This window comes from Pseudorca crassidens, chromosome 7 (assembly GCF_039906515.1).
Source record: "Pseudorca crassidens isolate mPseCra1 chromosome 7, mPseCra1.hap1, whole genome shotgun sequence".
In the NCBI taxonomy this organism is placed as follows: Eukaryota; Metazoa; Chordata; class Mammalia; order Artiodactyla; family Delphinidae; genus Pseudorca; species Pseudorca crassidens.
Window position 1 is genome coordinate 42443215 of NC_090302.1, and position 22519 is coordinate 42465733.

At 39.7% G+C, this 22519-nt stretch overlaps 1 protein-coding gene across 1 annotated transcript in view; it reads left to right on the plus strand.

Annotated features, from left to right (window-relative positions):
* The window catches only part of GNAQ (G protein subunit alpha q), a 288945-nt gene that overhangs the window by 201413 nt on the left and 65013 nt on the right, over positions 1-22519 (plus strand). The window contains exons 4-5 of the mRNA XM_067744118.1: positions 15630-15758; positions 18446-18575. Coding sequence (XP_067600219.1) covers positions 15630-15758; positions 18446-18575 — 259 coding nt within the window. The remainder of the gene's footprint in view (positions 1-15629; positions 15759-18445; positions 18576-22519) is intronic.

Consider the following 22519-nt stretch of genomic DNA (forward strand, 5'->3'; position numbering starts at 1 on the left):
GAATGACGTAATTCTGAAATGTGACGTGGAACGCTCAGGAACACCGCGTCTGTCGTGTTTAAGCTAATACCCACCACTCTGGGCCTCTGAAATGAGCGCTTCCTCATTCCGTACTTCTTTTGTCCTTCTTCCACGCCTTCACGGAGCCTTCCACACTGCCTGTCCTCAGTCTTCCTCTTCCGTGTCTGCCCGCCTTCCTTCGCCCCCTTCCCTTCCTCCCTCCCTCTCTCCTCCCCCCGCCCCCCCCCGAATTCCTACTGTGTAAGTTCCTGTGAGTAGAGAGATGAAGAAGATGCGTTCAGCTCTGCTGTGTTCCAAATTCTGCCCCCTCAACCTTTGACCTGCTGTCTTCCTTTTACTTCCTGCCCCCTCTGTCTTTCTGTTTCCTTTGCCATTCCAGACTCCATCCATCTCCCCCACATTGCTGCTGTGCTTTACCCCTCGTTCCTGTTGCTGCTCATTATGTCTTCCGCTGTTCGCCCTCACCTCTGGTTCTCCTTTAACTCCTCTTCACTTCTCACTTTGCTATTGTGACGTCCCTCCTGGTCCATTATAAAGTTACATACACAAATAAATCCTCCACCTCTCATCATTTCTAACCCCCGTCTTTTTACTTTATCATAAATCCTGTCTCTCCCCCTCCTCCTTACCTCTTCTGTTCTTTACCTGCCACCTAGATCTGTTCTCCCTACAGAGAGGTCTTGCGACTAGGGTATCAGAGCACCAGTGTCCCATAAGGATATTGCTTACCAGGGTTGGGGCCCCACCCCCCTTAGGAAATGGTTTGCCTCCTGCTCCTGGGATAGGCCCTCAGAGAGATTCCTGTTTGCCCTGAGGACACCTGGGTCGGCTGCTGCTGTTGTGCTCTTGAGGCAAAGCTCCACCATATGTCTGGTGACATTCCTTCAGTTTAGATTTGTGCATTCCCAGACAAGTACCCATGAGTTGCTTTAGGGCAAAGAGCTATCCGCAGCGGTTTCTCCAGGCCCCTGTTAGCACTGTGATGCTGGGAGAGCCACCATCTTAGAATTCTGTCGCACAGCCTGCGTCTACCGTAAAAACACGCCTGCTCTGTGGGCACATCCCTCATGTTAGAGCTGAAGATACGGGGGCACCTGGGACAGGCTGATCTCAACCCCTTCGCGTGATTATTCTTTAAACAATCCTACTTTCCCCTGATGGGTATAGGGAGAACTCGATTTTCTAAACTGTACATCATGTGGGTATATAAGTGCATGCACATGCACTTTTTTCTTTTTTAACCATATCTTTATGCAGAAGGAATAAAGTAAATTATATGTCCTTGCACCCACATTTCAGTGTGCATCTTTTTGAAAATATAGGACATTTGCTTACATAATAAATAATACCATATTATACCTAAAAATAATCAGCCGTCCTTTTCATCATTCCGTACCCAGTTCATATTCATATTTCCCACATTCTTCCAAAATGTCCTTTAGAGTCAGTCGATTTTAGGGCTACTCATTGCATTTGGTTTTTATGTCCCTTAAGTCTCTTTTAACCTAGTAGAGACCTGCTTTGTATTTCACTGGCATGTCGAAACGATTGGCTTGGATTGGGCCTGATTGCTGCCTCAGAGCATGATTTAACTTTCTCTTCCGTCTCTTGGATTTTCTACAAACTGGAAGTTGCATTTAAAAACTTGATTAGATTCCAGTTAACCATTGTGAGTAGAATACACTTTAAGTGATGTCATACACTGGTTTACCCATCAGTGGTAAGTTAAGGTTCACCACAGTGTTAGGGCACTGACAGCCTCCATTATAAAGTTATATTTTTTTTCCTTCTGCCACCAAAAGCAATCTGTGTGGTGTTACTTGGTCATTGTGTAATCTCCAGTTCCCCGTCGACTCTTCACATGATCGTTTTAATTCCAATCAATAAGTCTTACCTGGTTTAATAATTCCATTAGGATTTGTAAAGGAATGATTTTCTGCTTTTATCATTTGGTCTTTGTTGGCATTCTTCTATGAAGTAGAAGGTTTTCTGCTCCACTGGTGCTATTTGCTCATCCTGAAATACATTTTCTACCAAAAGGAATGTGTTTCATTCAGTCTTTTCGTTACAGTAATTTGTTACATAAGCTAAATAGATGGTGACTGTATAACTTACGCAAACCAGGACATTTTGAGAAGGAAGGGGTTACTGTTAATAATTGCAATGAAATAGCAGGCATAAACTGGGAATCTCCTAGTCAAACAGGGACATTTGGTCACCTTAGCTAAATGAAACCTAGGGAGGTGTTTTGGTTTTTTCCCCTTCGTTTTCTCTAGAAGACTCTTGTTTACTTTCAGGGAATAGAACCAATCTATTCCTGCCAATTATGTAAGTTGTGTGTGGAAACCTGAGTTAGCCGACTCCATCCATGTTTCTGATCTCTAACCAGGATGTTTCAGCACTCTTTATATTATAGATCAGGGCCCAAGTAGCCTGGCTGGCCTGCCTTTAATCCCATTGTGCCGGGAGGCCAAGTATTAGAGTCACTTTATTCTTCCCCATCTTAGTCCCAGGCATTTTCCTTTTCCTTAGCCAGGAAAACCTTCCCAGCACAAAGATAAGACCAGTGGCTTTTTGGATTCACCCATTTGCTGCTCTGTTCCACATGTTCCCCCAGTGTGGTCCAGGGAACGCCCCATGAACTGCGGGGATAGTACTGATGAGGATGTAGGTCCCCTGTCTTGAGCATCACTGATTCCCAGTACTGAATTCATTTTCAAAGAGTAACTCAGAATAATTCCTTTTTCTGCATTCGAGACGGTTGTTACCCCTTTTCCTTTCTGACCTTTGTGTACATTCCACTGGTGTGTCTTTTAGTATTTTATCCTGCCTCTGTTACTTCATGAGGAAGCATGTGTTCTTTCTGTCTTTATAATTAAAATTTTAAAAACTTTGCTGATATTCTGCACCTAATTTCTTATACGGTGACATCACCTTACAGAAATCTTTCTGAATTTAAGACCAGCCTCCTTGAGTACTGACTGTCTTCCTTGTGGTTCTTCAGTTTAGATTTAGGGAACATGTAGATACCTAATCTCTAGCCGTGTGAGAATCCGTGCCTGCCATGCCCATCTGCTTACAGTTTTCAGCTTAACGACAGTTCTCTCCAGGACCCTGCTGGTTGTGAGAGTCAGTGTAGGCCACTTGCCAGGAATACTGAGAACAGAGGCCAGGCATGCCTCTCGCCTTTTCTATCTGATGAGCTCCTATTTATCCTTCAAGACCCAATTCAGGAGTCACACCCTCTGAAAGTCTTGCCCAACACCAGAGAGAGTGAGTCACTGTGTCATGTATCTTAACACTTGTACAAATCTCCTTTGTATCTGGTATCGTGTTTACCGAAGTGTCTCTCTCCTCTGCCCACAGTGCCTAACATTGACTGCTCACGTTTGACCTTCACAAATGATTGTTCCATGAAATCATAGATGGGTAATTTCCACTGTTTCAGTGACCGTGATGTAGGCACTATCTGTCTTTGGCCATTATAGACGAACTATGAAGTTCCAGAGCTAAAGGCATTTAAGTCTTTTTTCCTGCTGTTTTTGAAGATCTGGCATGTGGAAAGTTCTGTTATCAAAACAGCTGCCATTTGCTGACTACTTCCTGTATGGTAGATTCTGTGCTTAGTCGTTTATATGCAAAACTGTAGCTATTTCTTATTATCCCTATGAAACAGGGTCTCAGAGAGGTTGAGTGACTTGTTCACGGTCACACAATTAGTAAGTGATAGGAGTAGGAACTGAAATCAGATTTGCTGCCTCCAGAGCCCAGGTTTTTAACCACTGTGAAATCCAGCCTTACAGAGGATGGATGGATAGATGGATGGTTGGATGAATGAGAGAGAGAGAGGGAGAGAGATAATTGACAGTTGTTAGATATATAGATGATAGACTAATAGATAAAATAGCTCTGATTAGATAAATCACTTACCATGAAAGATACAAATTATTTATTAATCTTTATTAACGTTGCCTATAGGTAGCTCCGATTTACTGGAAAACACACCCATCAGGGTTTTGATTATCGTCCACAAAATTTAGCCACGTTTAACAGTATATCGATCGTTCATACAACATAGAAGATATTCTAGGTCACACAGAATTGAGAAATATTATTTATTTTAGTCTACAGTCTTAACCCCTTTTCCCATACTCCATCGAATAACTTTTTACTGGAGTCAAACTAGAGCCAATAACTGATTTGAGCTTTCGTTTTTCTACTTTGATTAGCCAACTTGCTGATCATAATAAACAATCGGATGGCTCAAAGGACAGGCAGCGCTGGTAGAAACAAGGAGATGGGAAATTCCAGACGACGGATAAGCAGTTTAGGATAAGTTTGCAATTGGCTTTAATTTGGCATATTCTCCCAGTTCTATTTAATGAAAGACTAAAAAAGCATTTTAAGGTGCTGGAGAGTTTTGTAGATTCCCTTATTACCCTTTTTGTTATTGATTTTAAAAAGTCTGAGGGCTCTGAATATCTTTAGGTAAAGAATACAATAAACAGATGGCTGTAGGTTTTTGGTTTTTTTTTTTCTGGCTGGGGTTCACCACCTGCCTTAATATACTGAGATGTCAGGTCAAATGAGTTCACTGCCTACAGTACCAAAAGCTCCCTGACATTAGCCAGAGAACACAAATCTCAATCAACTTGGCATATAGTGAGAAAAGTCCTCACACTGCAGGCTTTTGGCAAAAGACTGCTGTATCCTTGTTCACCTTCAGGGACCAAGTAATGCCTAATCTTGCTTTACTGAAGTACCCCTCCAGGGATTTCAGTAGATTGGACACCTTGAAATTTCCTCATGTTCCACAGCCCTTGAATCCAAAGTACATGAAAATTGGCTTTTGGGCATAAGTCACATTTGGAGTTTACTTCTAACTTCATGCTTAAATTTTTAATTTAATTTAAAAACGCACAAGGAATTTGAATGTTGGATTTTAAATGCAAAGCGAATTTTCAGAGGTAGGTTAGCATATCGGCCTGCTTTGGGGCTGAATCCTTCTTGAAGAAGTACCTTGCTAAAAATTAGTTCCTGACTCATGAGCCAAGTACTTGAACCTGAGCGTGTGTTATCTCTAACTCTCACAGCCATTCTAACTTTACTCTTTATCTGACTATTAAAAAGAAGTGTAGGGCTTCCCTGGTGGCGCAGTGGTTGAGAGTCCGCCTGCCGATGCAGGGGATACGGGTTCGTGCCCTGGTGCGGGAGGATCCCACATGCCGCAGAGCGGCTGGGCCCGTGGGCCATGGCCGCTGAGCCTGCGCGTCTGGAGCCTGTGCTCCGCAACGCAAGAGGCCACAACAGTGAGAGGCCTGTGTACCGCAAAAAAAAAAAAAAAAGAAGTGTAAGCCTACTGCAGGCGTTTGGAGGCAGACGAGACATTGTGTGGTGAGACCATTGGGTCAAAGTCCAGCCTTCAATGGAATTGCGGCTGCCATTCCTCACCTGTGGGGCTTCTGACTACGTAAGTCTCACTGGCCTCAGACACTGGTGTCTGTTCTGTAACCTCTAAACTCTCTTCTAATTCTGAAATCCTTTGATTCTCTAATAGTAGAATGCCTTTATCTGAGAAACCATTACCCTATGCAGTCAAGAGGAAACCTGGTACCCCCCAAATTTACCTGGAAATGTAATGAACAGAGAGATTATTCTCTACATAGTTAAATGACTAAAAATGCTGTCTTGAGCTCAGAAGAGGGTATTGATCTTGCGTATGTTTGCTCTTTTTTAAAGAGTGACAATAATAACATGGAGTGGCCCTTTTATTCACCCGCGTGACATATTTACTTCTATTTTTGTTTTCTTTTATCTAATGAGCCATATCTCCTAATAACCTTTATCTACCTATCTATTTATTTATTGGCTGCATTGGGTCTTTGTTGCTGCTCACGGGCTTTCTCTAGGTGCGGTGAGTGGGGGCTACTCTTCGTTGCAGTGCGCAGGCTTCTCATTGCGGTGGCTTCTTTTGTTGCGGAGCAAGGGCTCTAGGCACGCAGGTTTCAGTAGTTGTGGCTTGCGGGCTCTAGAGTGCAGACTCAGTTGTTGTGGTGCAGGGGCTTAGGCGACATGTGGGATCTTCCCGGACCAGGGCTCGAACCCATGTACCCTGCATTGGCAGGCGGATTCTTAACCACTGTGCCGCCAGGGAAGTCCCTCTCCTAGTAACCTTTTGCAAGAATAAAACATACCCTGTATTTGTCTTCCACGGTGAACTCTGATGATTCTAAGACTTGGTCTCTAGTATTCCTTTTTCAGAATGCTTGGAGCTGTTAGAGGTGGTAAGGCTTAAGCACTGTAACCTTCATTACAGAGATGTAGTAGGGAAAGGGGTTTGCCTTGACCCCTGTTCGTCATTCATTCACTCTGCTTGAAGGGCAAAGTGGATGTGGGAGACGCTTCACTCTGTCAGTTTGCTGCTTGCTCATATTTCGGCAGAATGTTTGCACGTTCAGTGGTTTGACCTCTTCTTTACAATCCTTCCCACAATCTACTCAGGATGACATTGTACCCACATGAAACCAGGGGCGCTATTACTATAGAACAGGATTGGAAAACCCGCAGGCCCAACTCAACCTGCTGCCTGTCTTTATAAATTAAGTTTGGTTGGAACATAGCCAAGCCTATTTGTTTATGTGTTGCCCAAAGCTGGTTTTGTGCCCAGTGGCAGAGTTGAGTCATTGCAACAGACTGAATGACCCACAAAGCCTAAAGTACTTACTCTCTGATTTCAAACCACCCCCACCTCACAAAAAAAAGAAAAGAAAAAACTTGCAAGCCCCTCCCATGGAAGGAGACTGAATATTAAAAGGCAACTAGCACTCTGCTTCCACGTCTGCCATCTAGATAGAGCCTACCTTAGTCCTCGGATGCTCTGAATCAACCCAGAGATTCATTTTTAGAGAACTGAGAGAACAGATGGCCTGCAGTCCCTCAGCAGTACTCCATCAATAGCTCTTTGCACAACAAAACTTCAGATAGGAGGTGAGCGTCAGAGAGCTCTAGACTGTGTTCCCTGGTAGTACCTCTAAATGCCGTGCACAGAATGTCCAGTACTAAAGATGGCATAAATGACCAGAAATGTTGACTGAGTAGATTTGGCTCTGAGAGTAAGGAGTGTGTCTCATGTGGCTTGGCTTTTGCCCCCATTGTAGTGCCTGGTGCAGCTGGTTGAGAGTGTGATGGGATTTAACAGTCAGTGGGACCAAAGGTAGGGCTGACCGGCTTTTGAAAGAGGCCTAAGAGAACTCGTACCTGTCTAGGAGATAACCCCACCTCCAGTCTCAAGTGAGCCCAGGACACTTGCTTTCTCCATCGGGCCCGTTCCTTTATTTTCACTCCCCACCTGCCAAGCCCTCTTTGAACTCTTATGGGCTGACCCTGGTGTTCTTCTTCATTCACACAGTGGCTTCTTGATCTAAAGAATTGTGGTCTATAATTAGTTTAACATGACCAGCTCCTCAGACCTGATCATCCTTGTTAAAATGAAAGTTCTGGTCCTATAGAACCAATATCCAAGTTAAGGAGACATGACCGTGAGAGACCTGCTGTAGTCAGCGACCTTTTGCTCATGGCTGACTCTTGGCTACCATCACTGGGAGCTCTCTTCTGAGTCACATCTTTTCTGTGCTGTAAAATGGTTATTTTATAGCATGTTTATTGCCATTGCTAGAGCACGAGCTCCTTGAGGACAGGATTCACACCTTTTTTTTTTTTTTCTTTGTGGTTCCCACCCAGTGCTATGCACAGTGCCTAGTTTTCAGTCAGGCTTTAAGAGAAAGTTGTTGAATGAATGAGGAACATAATAAAAGAATAAGTAAATTATATTTCTTTGCTGATTTCTTCCCATCTCTCTTTTCTCCCCTCTTCTGCCTGTTCCAGTCCCATTCAGTCTGCACGCTGTAACTCATCCCCCACTTTTCTACACAGTTCTCTAGTGACTGCAGTTCATAATCATCTCTCCCTTCTTAATGCATTCATAGTTAGCACCTCACAGTTTGGCACTTAATTATTTCTTAATTGATTCATCTGTGCTATCTTTGCTTCACAGGTAGCCTGATGTCCCTAAAGGCAAAGGAAAAATATATATTTTAAGTATTTTGTACCAGCTCCCTGTGCCCCAGCCCCCCTCCCTCTCCAACACACACAGTGATTTGAATTGAACATATAACAGATTTTCAATAAATATGTGTAAATTAACTGAAGTAAGCACTGTCATTACAGTCAAGATGAGCAGACTAGAATAAAAAGTAGCCTTCTGATGCTTCTGATATGTTTTAGAAGTATAAAAATTGTGTCAAAATTAGTCAACAGCTTTGAAAGTTACCATATAAAAGATGAATAAATGAACAAAGCCAAACAGGCAAATTGAAAAAGGCCTCTTGCTCCCTTCCCTTTTCCTTCTCGACCTGTCTTACTCTCTTCTGTTGTTTTGTTGTTGTTTGTTGTTGTTGTTTAATATTTTAATTTTATTGGAGTGTAGTTGATTTACAGTGTTGGGTTAGTTTCAGGTGCACAGCAAAGTGATTCAGTTATACATATATTCTGTTTTAGATTCTTTTCTCATATGGGTTATCACAGAACATTGAGTAGAGTTCCCTGTGCTATACAGTAGGTCCTTCTTGGTTATCTATCTTATATATGGTAGTGTGTGTACGTTCATCCCAAGCTCCTGATTTATCCCTCCCCCCTGTTGTTGTTTTGTTTTTGCTCTTAATTACAAGGTTAATTTGTTTTTTGGGCAACAGACTTGGGAATCTTTTGCTCTGACCCAAGCCTGGCCGTGGCCCTGGCCCTGGAGTCTGTCTGACACACACATAGGTGCCCCGCTCCTTCCCCACTTGACACGAGTGGTCTCTTTACCGTAGACATTCAGATCAACTATCCATATATAAGATACTGAAACTGTTTACTAGATGCAGTGATATAGGATCTTTTTACGAGCTATTTAATTTACTTTCAAAAAATCTGATTTTCTGGGTTGGTTTAGTTTATTGGCAAAGGACAATTTAAATGCATGATCTCTTCTGTTTTATCCCACAGAATATTCTCCCTGAGTAGCTTTCATAAACTGTGAGATTGTAGCCCCCCTGCTACCACTAGGTGATCGTGTTTTAAACCTGGAATTTTGTACTGAAAACAAATAGTTTCTTATGAACAAATTCTCTGTAGTAAATGCTGCACCCCCTTGAACTCCGATCGTGGTGTACCAGGTGTTAAAGAGGAAAAAGGAAAGTTGATTTGCCCTCCACAGAGCGAGCTCTTAAGGAGATGAAAGTGTTTGTATAATGAGCAATCAGAAATCTCGTGCAGCTAACCCACCTAACCAGGTTACCAGCCAGGCTCATCTGAGCAGTGGGATCTACCAGAGGAGGGAGGGACTTAGTTGGGTCTTGGCATCAAAACCTGTACTTGACTCTCCCCTCAGGACGGCAGTTTTGCAGAACTGTTACTTTCACTTTTTTTTTTTTTTTTAAGTTCACTTTGACAATTTCTTTTTTTTCCTTTGGATCCTTGTGGTCACGTAGAAACTACACAGTAACTATAAGTTTCTAGTTTCTCCTTAGCTTCCACTGCTTTTGACAGTGTCAAATAAGATCTCAGGCATGATCTAGCTTTCACATCCCCCAAGACTTTTCCTCTTACACGGTCTTCTTAATTTTTTTAATGAAGTCGACCTAGTTTTTCTAACCTTCTTTTCAATAATAAAAACTGTGAAATTCTACCCAGAGTCATTTTCTGTGCCAGAACTTCATCTTAATATCTGACTTTAACTGCAGCTCTCTTATATTGATGAATACAGCCTCTAGATGAGAGGCTGTTACACAGGAGTTGAAGAACCCCAGCATACACCCCATAGTGTGTTACATTAAATGCTCCAAGGTGCTGTATTCAGTTATCTGTCTATGTTTGGTTGGATTTAGAACAAATTACAGAGATTTCTTTTTCCACTTATCACCCACGGGTGCTTTCCACCCTTTTGGTATAATTGCTAAGGCTTGTATGCCTAATGCGTGTATTAATTTTTTTTAACCCCGGCTGTAATATGATACTGTTTACTTGCTGAGTCATCTCTAAATTTTATTCATGTTTCCTTCATTAAGAAAAAAGCAAACCCACTTGAATTTCTAATTTCTATGTTATTCTTGGCTTAGATTTCAATTACCTTTCCAGTCATAGGTAGTAGGGCTTTTTCTTTTTACTTCTAAAAAGATCTAAGAAAATAAGTTCTCATTACATGTCAGATTGGAGCATAAATTAAATGTGAAGGTCAACTCAAATCTGTTGCTGACAAACTGCTGTCAAAAACTAAGGAACAATTGAAATCTCTTTTTAAAACATTCAAAAGAGAAATGCCATATTTAGTTTGATTAGAGCATATTGTTTTAGTGACATTCAAGCTTATCGCATATATTTTTAATCATTTAAAGTAATGGATTATACCCCTTTTCTGAAGTTCTTATTTTTTCTGCAGCCAGATGTGATACTGAAGTTAAATGTATAAAGACTTTAGCAGTTACGAGGTGTAATTATAAACGAATGGGCATGATTTCCTTGTCTTTCTTATAAATCAGTCATGCTAGAGAAGGATGTTTTGTGGATAATCACCAAGGATTAGAGACAGTTCAAACAAGTTCCCAGAACATGGCTCTTTCCAAAATATACAAGCATTCATGCCTTCCCTAATAAACTCCCCTGTTTCTCCTCTTCATATAACCCCCTTTTTTCCTACAAGTTGGTAAACTCATTGCAGGCAGGGATCATATCCTGGGAATTCTCATTTCCTTAGCACCTACCAGAATGTCATGATCAAGATGGTTGTTGAATTTCAGATGACCCTGCATTTTTTTCATGGTAGGAAAGGAATTATGGAAATTTTACTAGTCTTTTTGTCGTCTTGCATTTCACTGAAAACCATCAGAAACCTGTTTCTTCCATTAAAGATACTGTGTCACAATCGTTTGTTAGTAAGGGACCACTCCCTCTGTTTGCCCTGGATTAGAGGGAATTCCAAGGCCTGAAAGCTTGATACTGACAGTCATAAAATGGATGTACAAATTATATCATTTTGAGGCCAGGACCTAAAGAAGAGCAGGAAGCGCATCTACTAAATGAAATTAAGTGGATACTGCCTTTCCTTTCTGCGTTGTCTTTATATTCGTCAGAGGCATTTGAATTCAGAATTTAGGTCTTACATAATGCAGGCCAGTCATAGCCCGGAGAAGTAGTTATGTAAAGATGGGTATCTAACAACCCCCACACTCCGTTGTTTTCTCCTAGAAGGTGTAACCTGCCTCTCTAACCACTACAATGTTTTCCATAAAATAGTTTTAATTTGGGTCCCATGTTAAGCATCTGCTGTGTTCCAGGCCCTTGGTTGAGTGTCGGTGACCAGCCTTGGACAAAGGGAGTCATGGTCCTTGACCCCATGGAGTGTGAGAACCCTAACTGGGCAAATGTCTGTGGGAAAATGTTGAGGTTTTTGGGGGTTTTTTAGTCAATTATGAAGTTATCAATTATTGAATGTCTCAAAGCAATGACAAGTCATTAAATTCCCTTGAGTGGATTGGAGTAAGATGAGTTTGACTACACCCATTTTCAAGCACAATCTTAAATAAGTCTTCACTCCTAGACAGTTAAATAAGTCCTGTGTGTACCATGGAGCTCTCTCTCTCTGACATCAGGAGAGGGCTACTGCCAGCCACTTGTTATACATACAGTGCCTTGGAAATGTACCTTGTGCCTGTCACCATAGCAGCACACTGAGAGTGACCTCAGCAGCCACTCAGAATCATTCCTACAAAACAAATTATAACTATAATTAACTTTCTGAATTTACTTTGCAATATAAATTGTTCAGACCTCAGTGTTTTTTAGTTAAAGGTTAAATGAATGGAGTAATCCAACATGAACCCATCCGCCCTCCATATTCCACCAGCGTTTTTTCCCCCAAATATGAGGTGCTTCAGTGGAAAGTACAATTCAGTTAAGAGATTATTCCATCATTACCTCTTCTCAGAATATGACAAGAATCAACAAGTAAGGATATGCTAGTCTCATCATGCTAGAACTCCATTTCTAAGGCAGTAGAGTGGCTTTTTTCCCTAAGCAAATGTGAAATGCAGAAAGTGCTGTGAGTCCCTCCAAGTCCTGAAGCCCAGAGTGAGGGGGACACGTGGGGTTGGTGCTTGCGCAGGCAGAAGCTCTCCACACTGGCCTCTCTTTGGCAGTGAAAGATGCTAGTCTAGGTGGCCTGCATGTTTTACTTGTTTCTCAAATTATCTGCAACAGGTCTTCAGTTTTGGGTAGCTTTTGAGCCGCCCAGACCTTCCTGTAGGAGAAAATAGGTTGTGTGTCTTTTGTTTGATTGGGGGGGTTTGTTGTTGTTCTGTTTTGTTTTTCTAGTCTTGTCTTGGGGTGTTCTAGGTTTGGTTTGGTTTGGTTCAGGTTCTAGATGATGTATGTTTCAACTAGCAGACCTTGATAACAGTTCTTTTCCTTTTTTTTTCTTTTGTTAAATTAGATCAGTTTAACTTTTTTACTCCAAGTGAAGTGGGCCTTTCTCTCCACCATCCACCTAAAACAAAACAACAAGAATGTCAAGCAAGAAGTGCAGTTCACTTTCCAGTAAATTGTAAATGTATGAGGATCTTTAATGGTCATTTCCTTGCCTTGAAATATGTTGAAACCTGGGCAGTGAACAGACAGAACAGAGCCTAGCAAGCAGCAAGTGCCCAGTATAGGTTAATTGTTACGTTGCCGTTGTTACTCTCTGAACTATGCTTACATTGAAAAGGAGCAAAAGAAAGATGCAGGGGGGAAATATTATTGCACGTATGAATGCTTCAGATATTCAGCTAATGTCTCAGTAGTGCCCGGCGTTCACAGAGAGAAACCACTGACAGTATTTTTAGGACAGCCTCTAAACTCGTATCAGTGGCTTTCAGTCGCAGGTGTATATCCTGATTCTGTGTTACTCCATCGTGTTTTTCCCAGAGCTCGGTTCACCCTTCTGAATTGGAGAGATACTAGCAAGTTTCTCACGTGCAGTGTGACAGGGACTCTCTCACTTCATGTGCTGGTTCTTTAAATTTTCCTGTGCAAGGACACATGTTTAAAAATGAAGTGGCAACGAGTAGTCTGTTGAGTTCATCTTCAAGAAAGAGATCAAGAAACAGAAAGCCACGATTTCTCTTCCCACAAGAACACAGTAGCACCTTGTGTCCAAGACTTAGCCACCTTCTGTTCTGACCTCTGGATTGGGTGAAGTGAGTAGAAATGGTTTACTGGGCAGCCTATTTAAAAACAAGCTTGCCAATGTGAATTGGAAGTTCTCTGATTCCTCTGAATTAAATTTTTGTATATAGTAGTTAAATAAATGATGATCTTGCAGATTTCAAAATGTACATTCATTTCGATTTTTTCAAATCAAGGAGCTCATAAATCAAAAAACTCCATCTATACAGAGTACCCAGTTGAGTTTGCATTTATGGAGTCATGAGCTGGTTTATCTGTAGGATGAGATACAGGCCAACACCCAGAACATGGGCTTGTTAACCCCATCAGGCACCTCCCAGACAGTGCCAGGATATTCACTAAAATTTGGAGTCCAGTCCTTTTTTACATTTCCTTCCTGCCTCTCAAGCCCATATTCTCCCAGCCTCTCCCTCTTTTTGTCCCCCAGCCACTCTTACAATAATTAAAGATACCGGGCTGGTTTCTATCAGCCAGTAGAGAGCTAATTGCCAGCTAAAGAATCATTGATGTGTTTGGGACAAGGCCACTAGAATACTAATTATAGTTGCTTTGTATTAGGAATTTCCAGACTAATATTGTACTTTTTTGTCTTAAAGAATTGATACAGCTCCAAAAAGGCAGTAATTTATTTCTTTGTTAAAGTCGGACGTAGCTCTACTCTTTTATGATCCCATGAATCTTAGAGACTTAAATTTTTTTCAATACTCAGTTTCAAATTTAACAGTATCATTGATATGGAAACCCCACTAGTAAGAAGGATATTTAAATAATGCTAAAATTAAATCTCAGCATGGGAAATCATCCATCCATTCAGCAAATAATCGTTAAGTACTATTTGCCAGGCACTCTTTTAGGTACTAAGGCAGGAATAGCAGGGCGAGACAGTCTTTATCCTGGGTAAGTCATGTCACCTGAGTGTTTGTGCTCTTGCTGAGTTACGCTCCACACCAGACATTCCCTGTTACGTGTCTCAGAACTCACTGTCTCTTGTTTGTGGGCATATGGGGGTTGAAGATCTAATCTCTTCCAAGTCTATAATGGTTCTACCTTTTCTTTAAATCTTATTCACACTTTAGTTACTTTCTGTATATACTTTGCAGTTGTGTGTTTTGAAATCATATCTGTGCTGCATCCCTTCCAGGGATGGAGGGAACATAGTGACTCTTTGAAATCATGAGGATGCCATGCAGAACAGTCATTTTTACCTGTTTGTCATCAGTTATATCAAATTATGTCATTCTTAAAGTTGTAAATTATTTTTGCAATTTGAGAGGATGGAAAGTGAATGGAATATAACACTTTTGAAATGATAAAATTATACTGATGGAGAACATATGTGTGGTTGCCAGGGGTTAGGATTGGGATGGGTAGCACACAGAAGTTTCTTTTTGCTAACAGAACAATTCTGTATCCTGATTGCAGTGGTGATTGCACGAATCTCTACATGTAATAAAATTTCATAGACGTATACACCCCCAAAAATGTGTGTGTGTGTGTGTGTGTAAAAATTGGTGAAATCCAAGTAAGGTCTGTAGTTTAGTTAATAGTATTGATCAGTGTCAAATTCCTGGTTTTGATAATATTCTATGATCACATAAGATGTTATTATTGGGGGAAATTAGGTGAAGGGCACAGGGGAATTCTCTGTAATATTTTTGCAGCTTCTTGTGAGTCTATAATTATTTCACAATAAAAAGCTTTTTTTTAATGGAAAAGTGTCATATAAGCAGATAAATGTAAAGTTTAGGTGTGATGAGTCTATACACTGGGAATATCTGGCCTTCGATATTGTTGCCTCAGTAACTAGAACTCTCGTGGCTTCACATTAATTGTGAATGACTTAGGCTTTGGACAGAGTTTAGGACATGGTATACTGCTGTCTTATAAGGGAAAAGGCTCTGATGTTCTGTAAAAAGGCAAAACAATTCATCCTGACCTTATGTGTAGCTCTGTTATCTGTTTGTTTATACAAATAACATTTGTATAAATAATTCAAAAACTATTTGCTTGAAACTCTTGCTTACCCACCAGACCTGCTAAACAAGTAGAGGGTAGGAGACTCATTTAATTCTTTTCTTCTCCCCCTTTACGTTCTGTCAGGGTTCTATTTGACAGTAAGAGAAGAAAAGAGAAATACTGTGAACCAGGTCATCCATAGATGGACAGCCTTGCTCTGACTAACAGAAGGTTGACTGTATCTTTCACTTCCCAAGCTCCTCTACCACTTTCTGATACTTTTCTTCCTTCTCTCCACTTCTGTCTTAGGATTCATTGTTGTCCTTCCTTTTCCATCAGCAGGTCTGGTGTGATGGTGTCACTGACGTTCTCATGTGTCTTCCTTCCTCCAGCTATCTTAATGACTTGGACCGCGTTGCCGACCCTGCCTACCTGCCTACGCAACAAGATGTGCTCAGAGTTCGAGTCCCCACCACAGGGATCATCGAGTACCCCTTTGACTTGCAAAGTGTCATTTTCAGGTAGTACCTGAGTCCGTAAAATCCACTTGCCAGCTCTTCTGCCTTGATCACATTTTGTGAACTCTGTGAATATTGAAACCATGTGTAGACTTTAAAACAGTATCACCTTTATAACAATTATTATCATTGGAGACACAAATGAAATAATGTGTCCCTGAAAGAGGAAGCAGAGGAAAGGTGTATGGACAGGTTTCTTATTTCAGAAAATAAGATAAATAAGATAAATCACTGAGAAATCAGTGAATAGTTTGCTGATGGTTAAAAGTTACTCAAACATTGGTCCAGACTAAAACTGGTTGGGAATCATTTTACCTATGAGGTCAATGTTTGTACATTGTACAAACTGTATTTTTACATGTAAAACATGTACATGTAAAAACTGTATTTTTACATTTGTATAAAGATATAAATTATAACCCTATTAATAGCAGAAATTACAGGTTGTCAGAAGCTTTCATGTTGATTCCTCCAGGTCCTCTGGTACCAAGGTAGAATTTTTCAGTAGCAATAAGAATGCGGGCTGTTTTGTACTCCTAAAATGAGTTGCCTGAAAAATTTTAAAATACATGGTTTTGGAAATGGATTGATTAACCTAGTCTAAATTTACATAGGAAAATAGAATGAAAGTTTATTACTTTCTCCCTTACTGCTGCCATTCTTTCTGGGTAATACTTCAGCTGAAGTGGTCTAATTTTTTTTAAGATGAGAAAAAATAAACAAGACTGATGTACTTTCATTTAATCTCTTATTACACAGTCACTCAGACGTACTTTTAGTTAGAATACAAACCACATGGTACATGGAGAAATGAGGCCATATGAATATGTCTTTGTGTGCAGAGAGTTGAGTTCCTTGGGAGAGCCATCCATTTAAGACAACTACGTACAGTACAGGGTTGTGAAGTGGAAATGAATGTAACTCCTGTGATGTAACTCTGCCATGTGACCCTGATGGGCAGGCCCGCCATCATTCCCTGCAAAGCACTGTGTGTTTCATTCTGATCAATCTCCGCACCTGTGGTTACATCTGGCTGCCTTACGCTACTCTAATGGACATAGCCATAAAGAGGGTGACACTTTGGAAATAATTTCTGAGCCTCGTTTTTTTCATCATTAAAATGGTTACATTAGATGATCACCAAGGCTCCCAATGCTGGTAGCTCCAGCATTCTGGATTAAGTTTTGAGTTCATTGCGTTTAGAGATCTTTAACTTGAGACACCAAATTTCCTTCTGCTTATAACCATGTTAGAATATTTTCAGAAAACATAGAGCATTCCATGGAGATTTTCATCTCCTTTTTGCTTTATGATTACTGAAATCTGAAACCAGGTTACTGTTACATCTTGGGATTTTCCCTACATTTTGGGCACTAGCTTTTAAAGGACATTCTTTGGCACTTCAGTAAAAGTAATGACTTAGGAGAATAATTTCTTGCTACCATCAAAAACATCTTATAGGGTTTAGCATGACAGGATTTCATGGAATGAGGATTTTATATAAATGAGCATATTATTGACTTGACATCAGAGAAGAGCTAGCATTTTAATATTTCTAAAGACCTAAGACTTCTAGTTTTGAAAATGTCTGTAGTTCATAGGTCTCCCTGGATCCATTGTTTTGCCCCTCAGATATGTTTCATAGGAAACTTTTCAAAGCAGTCACTGGAAGATTCTTGATTTCTTAGTTTAGGTTTGATCCTTAGAGGCAGGAAAATACCAGGAACAACTGCAGTTTTCAACAAACACTTAAAGAGCCCTACTCTCAAACTCTTATACCTAAAACTCCCATTTTCTGAAAATATTTTATCTTGTAAACATTGTGCACATTTTAGTCAAGTTATGGATTCAGCAATTTGAAGAAACTTGGATTCATTACCAAGTTCTGCTAGATATTTTCTGTATACACTAGCACTCAAATTAATTGATGCCAGTGTTGATTCCTGAGCACAGAATTGATGTGTAAAAACAAGTCCTCGGTATAGTTCAAATGGTGGCCTCTTATAGCATCTTGATGTTTTTATACATACCACTTCTAGCAGTTTAGCAAGTTGACTTGTGCATAAGGCTAATTGCACCATGTTACCCAACATGATTGGACTGTCCCAAATCATAGTCAATACTGGAAAGAAAAAACAGCCCCAAAAGCTTACCTTCCTGATGAAGATCAGTGAGGTTTTGTTTGCAGTTAGTTGAAGCATTACACACCCATGTTGAAATACGTAGCATCTTACATCTTTTAAATGCATTTGTAGTCATTCCTAGTAGCTTCCTTGAGAAATACATGAGGATCTTCATTCTCATTTTATAGGAAAAGAAACCGAAGTCAGTATTTGCCATTAGAGCTGAACACAAATAAAACGCGTTTTGTTTCTGACTCTTCTGTGCTTGATTAAATAAAACAGACTTTTTCCTTGGCTTGGCACAGGGTTTTTTTTTTTTTTTTTACAAAATTATAATTTTTATGTATATCAGGTAACTTTCTAATTACTGCAATGAGTTATTACCCAGAATGTCTTGACTTTGATTGTTAGGTAACAGAAAATTAGTAGATGTTCAATAAGTGTTAATTGGATTGGTTTTGATGACCATTCTCTTTAGAGAGTAGGGTTCCTAAGTTTGTAAGTAAAGCTATATTTATATTGATATTTTTTTATGTGCTATTAATATGAATATTATTAACCTTGCAGAATGGTCGATGTAGGGGGCCAAAGGTCAGAGAGAAGAAAATGGATACACTGCTTTGAAAATGTCACCTCTATCATGTTTCTAGTAGCGCTTAGTGAATACGATCAAGTTCTCGTCGAGTCAGACAATGAGGTGAGTGCTCTGTGGACGGATAAATGATAGGGTATGGGGTAAACTGACTTCATTGCTTTCTTAACTACTGATTTGGAAATTTTTTAAATAACCCTGTGGTACCACGTGGTATACTCAGAACAGGAAGAAGTTTGAGCAGGTTTGTGTGTTCAGGTCTAATTGGACCCTATGTGATACTTTTAACACTACGCGGAGGCTCTGAAAATGAAAATAACAAGGAAATCCCTAGGCCAATCGTCGCATTATTTTATAGCCTTCTTCCTACAGGATGGAGTTGGGAGTGTTGGAGTGAGTCAGCCTGTTTTGTTCTGTTTTCATTTTGTTTAAATTGTTGTTCGTATGAGGGATGGGTCCCAAAGAGTACTCAAAACCTCTCTTGGCAAATGTGAATGACTTTGCAGCTGGGCTCTAAATCAGTTTGTTCTGGAGCCAAGAAGTGTCCTAGTGATGTGGCCTTTCTGCTCTTACAGAATTCTATAGGCTACTGCATAACTTTGTCTCTACTAAGCACTGGGTGATTGACAAAGCATCCTTGATATGCCTGTCTGGAGAACTGATTCAGTGTTGTCATCTCCTCCCTATTGCATGAAATTCTAACAAGTATAAATATGGATTTTTAGGACGATAAAGGCTCCATGGTGAGTCAGAGTTGATTGTGGAGGATAATTAAGGGGCACAGAAAACCGTGACTTTGATCTGGAGTTCGGTGTGTATTGGGACAATGGAGAAGACACCATCGTTATACTGTTAGAGGCAGAGTTTGCAGACTGACATGCCAATAGTAGATATTAAATTTCCTCCTAATAGGGTAGAAAATAAAGAGAAGGAAGTGAGTATCCCCAATAGCTGATTAAAATAAGATCTGGCATATTAAAATGTACTTCTAATTTTGTACAGTTGTTTTGGTACATAAGAATTCTGGCTTCTTTGGTCCTTTTAAATATTTTATTTTTCTGCAGGTATTAATATCTCTTAAAATACATATCAAGTCCTACATAGCATTTTTTTTGTACGTAGGGTTGATGAAGAGTTATGAACCAATATCCCATATAGAGCTGAGTTACCTATTCATGCATTTCAAATGTTTCCTGGGTTACAAGTGTATGGGCTTTTGAACCAATCAAAGAAGTTCTTTTTGTTGTTGTTCATGTATATCTTGCTATTTAAGGGACTTCTTTTTAACAATGAGGTTTATCAGCCATTTGCCCTCTGTAGCCGTAATGCAAAGTGCCTGAAAAGCATGCTAAGATATGTGAGAATCAGTTATCACACTTTGAGTTAAGCAGTTACCATCAGAATTTGAGCTATGACATCTCTATATGTATTTTTATTTTTATATCTGTTAGTTGTTCCATAATCTTTGGGTATAGTATTTTAAACATACTACATATCTTGGAAGCATATGACAACATTTTTTATTTCTTTGAATGTTGAATCAAGACAAAAAATATTTTGAGCACTCATCTACTATGTGCTGGATACCAGGGTATCTAAAGAGATACAGAAATGGAAAAAAAAAATCAACATTGTCGTAAACGACCTCATAAAAGAGGGATGCTTTTGTCAAAATAGAGAGTCCGAGAGAAGGAAGGCCTTAGTTATAAAGGTCATCATTTCTTTTCTTTAGTTTGCTGTCCAGTGAAATAAAATTTAAGACATTTTCAACTGCACAGAAGATGTAAGACGCATGCATAATTTTATTTCTTATGTCACTGTTTACACATAGCTAGAGGAAAACAAGTGTTTATCAATACACATTTTATGTGAGATAAATGCATTCTGTTTATAAAGAAATATATTTTGTGATTTAATGCTAATCAGTTTACCACTTTAAAATTTGCAACTCATCAGCTAATTCTAGCACATAAAGCCAGTTAAAGTTTCCACAGAATGAAAGTTTCCACAGTAACTCGCCATTCAATGTATAAGCAGTACACACATCTAAAAATACATCAGTTTCTTTGATTCCTGTGGTGATGCCTTATGCTACAAATTAAAACAACTCTGTTATTGTTCATTAGGACTCTCTAACCACTTGTGAATATTTTTAAAGCCTACCTTGTAATTTTATGGTGTTCTTTTCAGATATCAGGCAGATATCACTCAAGCCTGATGGTAGTATTGGAGATGATCTTAAACATAATAAGAAAAAAATACTGCTCATTAATTTCTTCATCCATGGTAGCCATAGTCATCACTGTTGGTAATTAGGAAACACTGTCAAAAGTATTTTTTAATGTCAGGATGTAGTCCATTATTCTTTTTCCTTTTCCTGTTATAGTAATATATGAAAATGTCATTGCCTCTCTACTTTCTTAAATCATTAAAAAAAACTCAGAACTATAGAATTCTACTTTCCCCACATTTTCAGGATTTGGTGAGACACAGCTGGAATAGACTCCTAAAACATTTTGTTCTTGGTTTTGAAATCTGATGTTCATAACTTTAATCCAAAGCAGACTTTGTTGTACTTCCCTTGATATATATTCGTGAGAAAAACCTGGAAATGGATACTGACAATCTCCCTTTTATCTTGGGGAACTGTGGAAAATACATTGCAGACCACAAGCAAAAGCAGCTAAGGGAAGTATTTTATTTTAGATTATTGCTTTGGCTTTTATTATGTATTAATCCTGAAAATTTTTATGTAGATGTGCTTTTGTCTGTCTAGATTCTCAGCCTCCCAAGAGTTTGGGGAATGAATTTCTTTCTTTCTTTTTTTTCCTCCAAAGAAGGAAATATGTTATCAGGTAGTGGGTGAGCATAATCAGGGTTGTAGAGCTGTGTTGATTTACATATTCCTTCAGTGCTGTCTTGGTTTCCCTTTGATAGCACACCAGAACGGAGCCAGTTACTCTGCTGTAATTCTTTCACGCGTACATTATTTCAGTACCCCTGAGAGCCAGAGCACACAATAAGGCATTCACATAACATGTTTCAGCTCATCAGTGTGTATCCAGATTCTGTCTTTTTTAGTCCTTGTTTTTTGTGGTTCTCTGTTACATGAGTATCTGAGCACTAATACAAACTTGTTTCTCATATATTGACTCAGGGACTGTCTTACAGACCAAGCTTTTTATAGAATCCCAAAGACTTAGGCCCCTTTTCTCCGATGCTTCCTTTTTGAATGTATGCTTCTAACTTACCTTAATTCTTTTGAAATGGTCACAACCAATTAGGTGTTAGTTTTATTAAAATATCGAGATAGTTCCCTGTACCCCAGGTCCTCCTTTGAACCAGGATGGATTCCCATAAACATTTATCCTTCAAATCTGATTCTTGGAGTTGCTCAATTGATTTAAAAAAGAATAGTAAAAGGAGAGAGTAGACATTTATAATACCTTAGCGCTTTATGCCTATTCAAAACTTGCTTAAACCATTACTTATTTGAATCTCACCAGCTGACCTCCCGTGAAGTGAGATCAGGTTTGCTGAGGATACAAGAATGGAGAGATTAAGGCCCATGGCCCAGGTCACTCAGGGCCCCCATTCCTCCCCTTCTAGACCAGCTTTCTTTCCCCTGCTTCACAGTGTCTTCCAGAAGATAGGGATAAACTGAGAGGAAAAGCAAGAGGAACTGTTAAAGGTGGCCAAGAACATAGAGGTAGAATGAAAATCCTGACCCTGCAGGAGTTCAACCCCTCTTCTCCACCTCTAACCTCTTGTTATACTCACATGAGACCAGCCAGAGATCCTTTACCAGCAATTAAACTAGATTAAAACAAATAATCTAAAATATGCATTTCCTTCAGATATTTCTCCTCTACTAAGTTTTAAAATGAAGCCATTTTGAAGTTATTCAGCTGCAACCAGAGTCTGAACATTTTCTTTAAAAGTGTGAAACATGTACTTTGTTCTGCTCTAAAAACTTCAAGTGAAGTTTGGGAATTTTTTCTCCAGATAAAATTCAGCTCTAGGGGGAGGAAACTGACTAAAAATTGAGG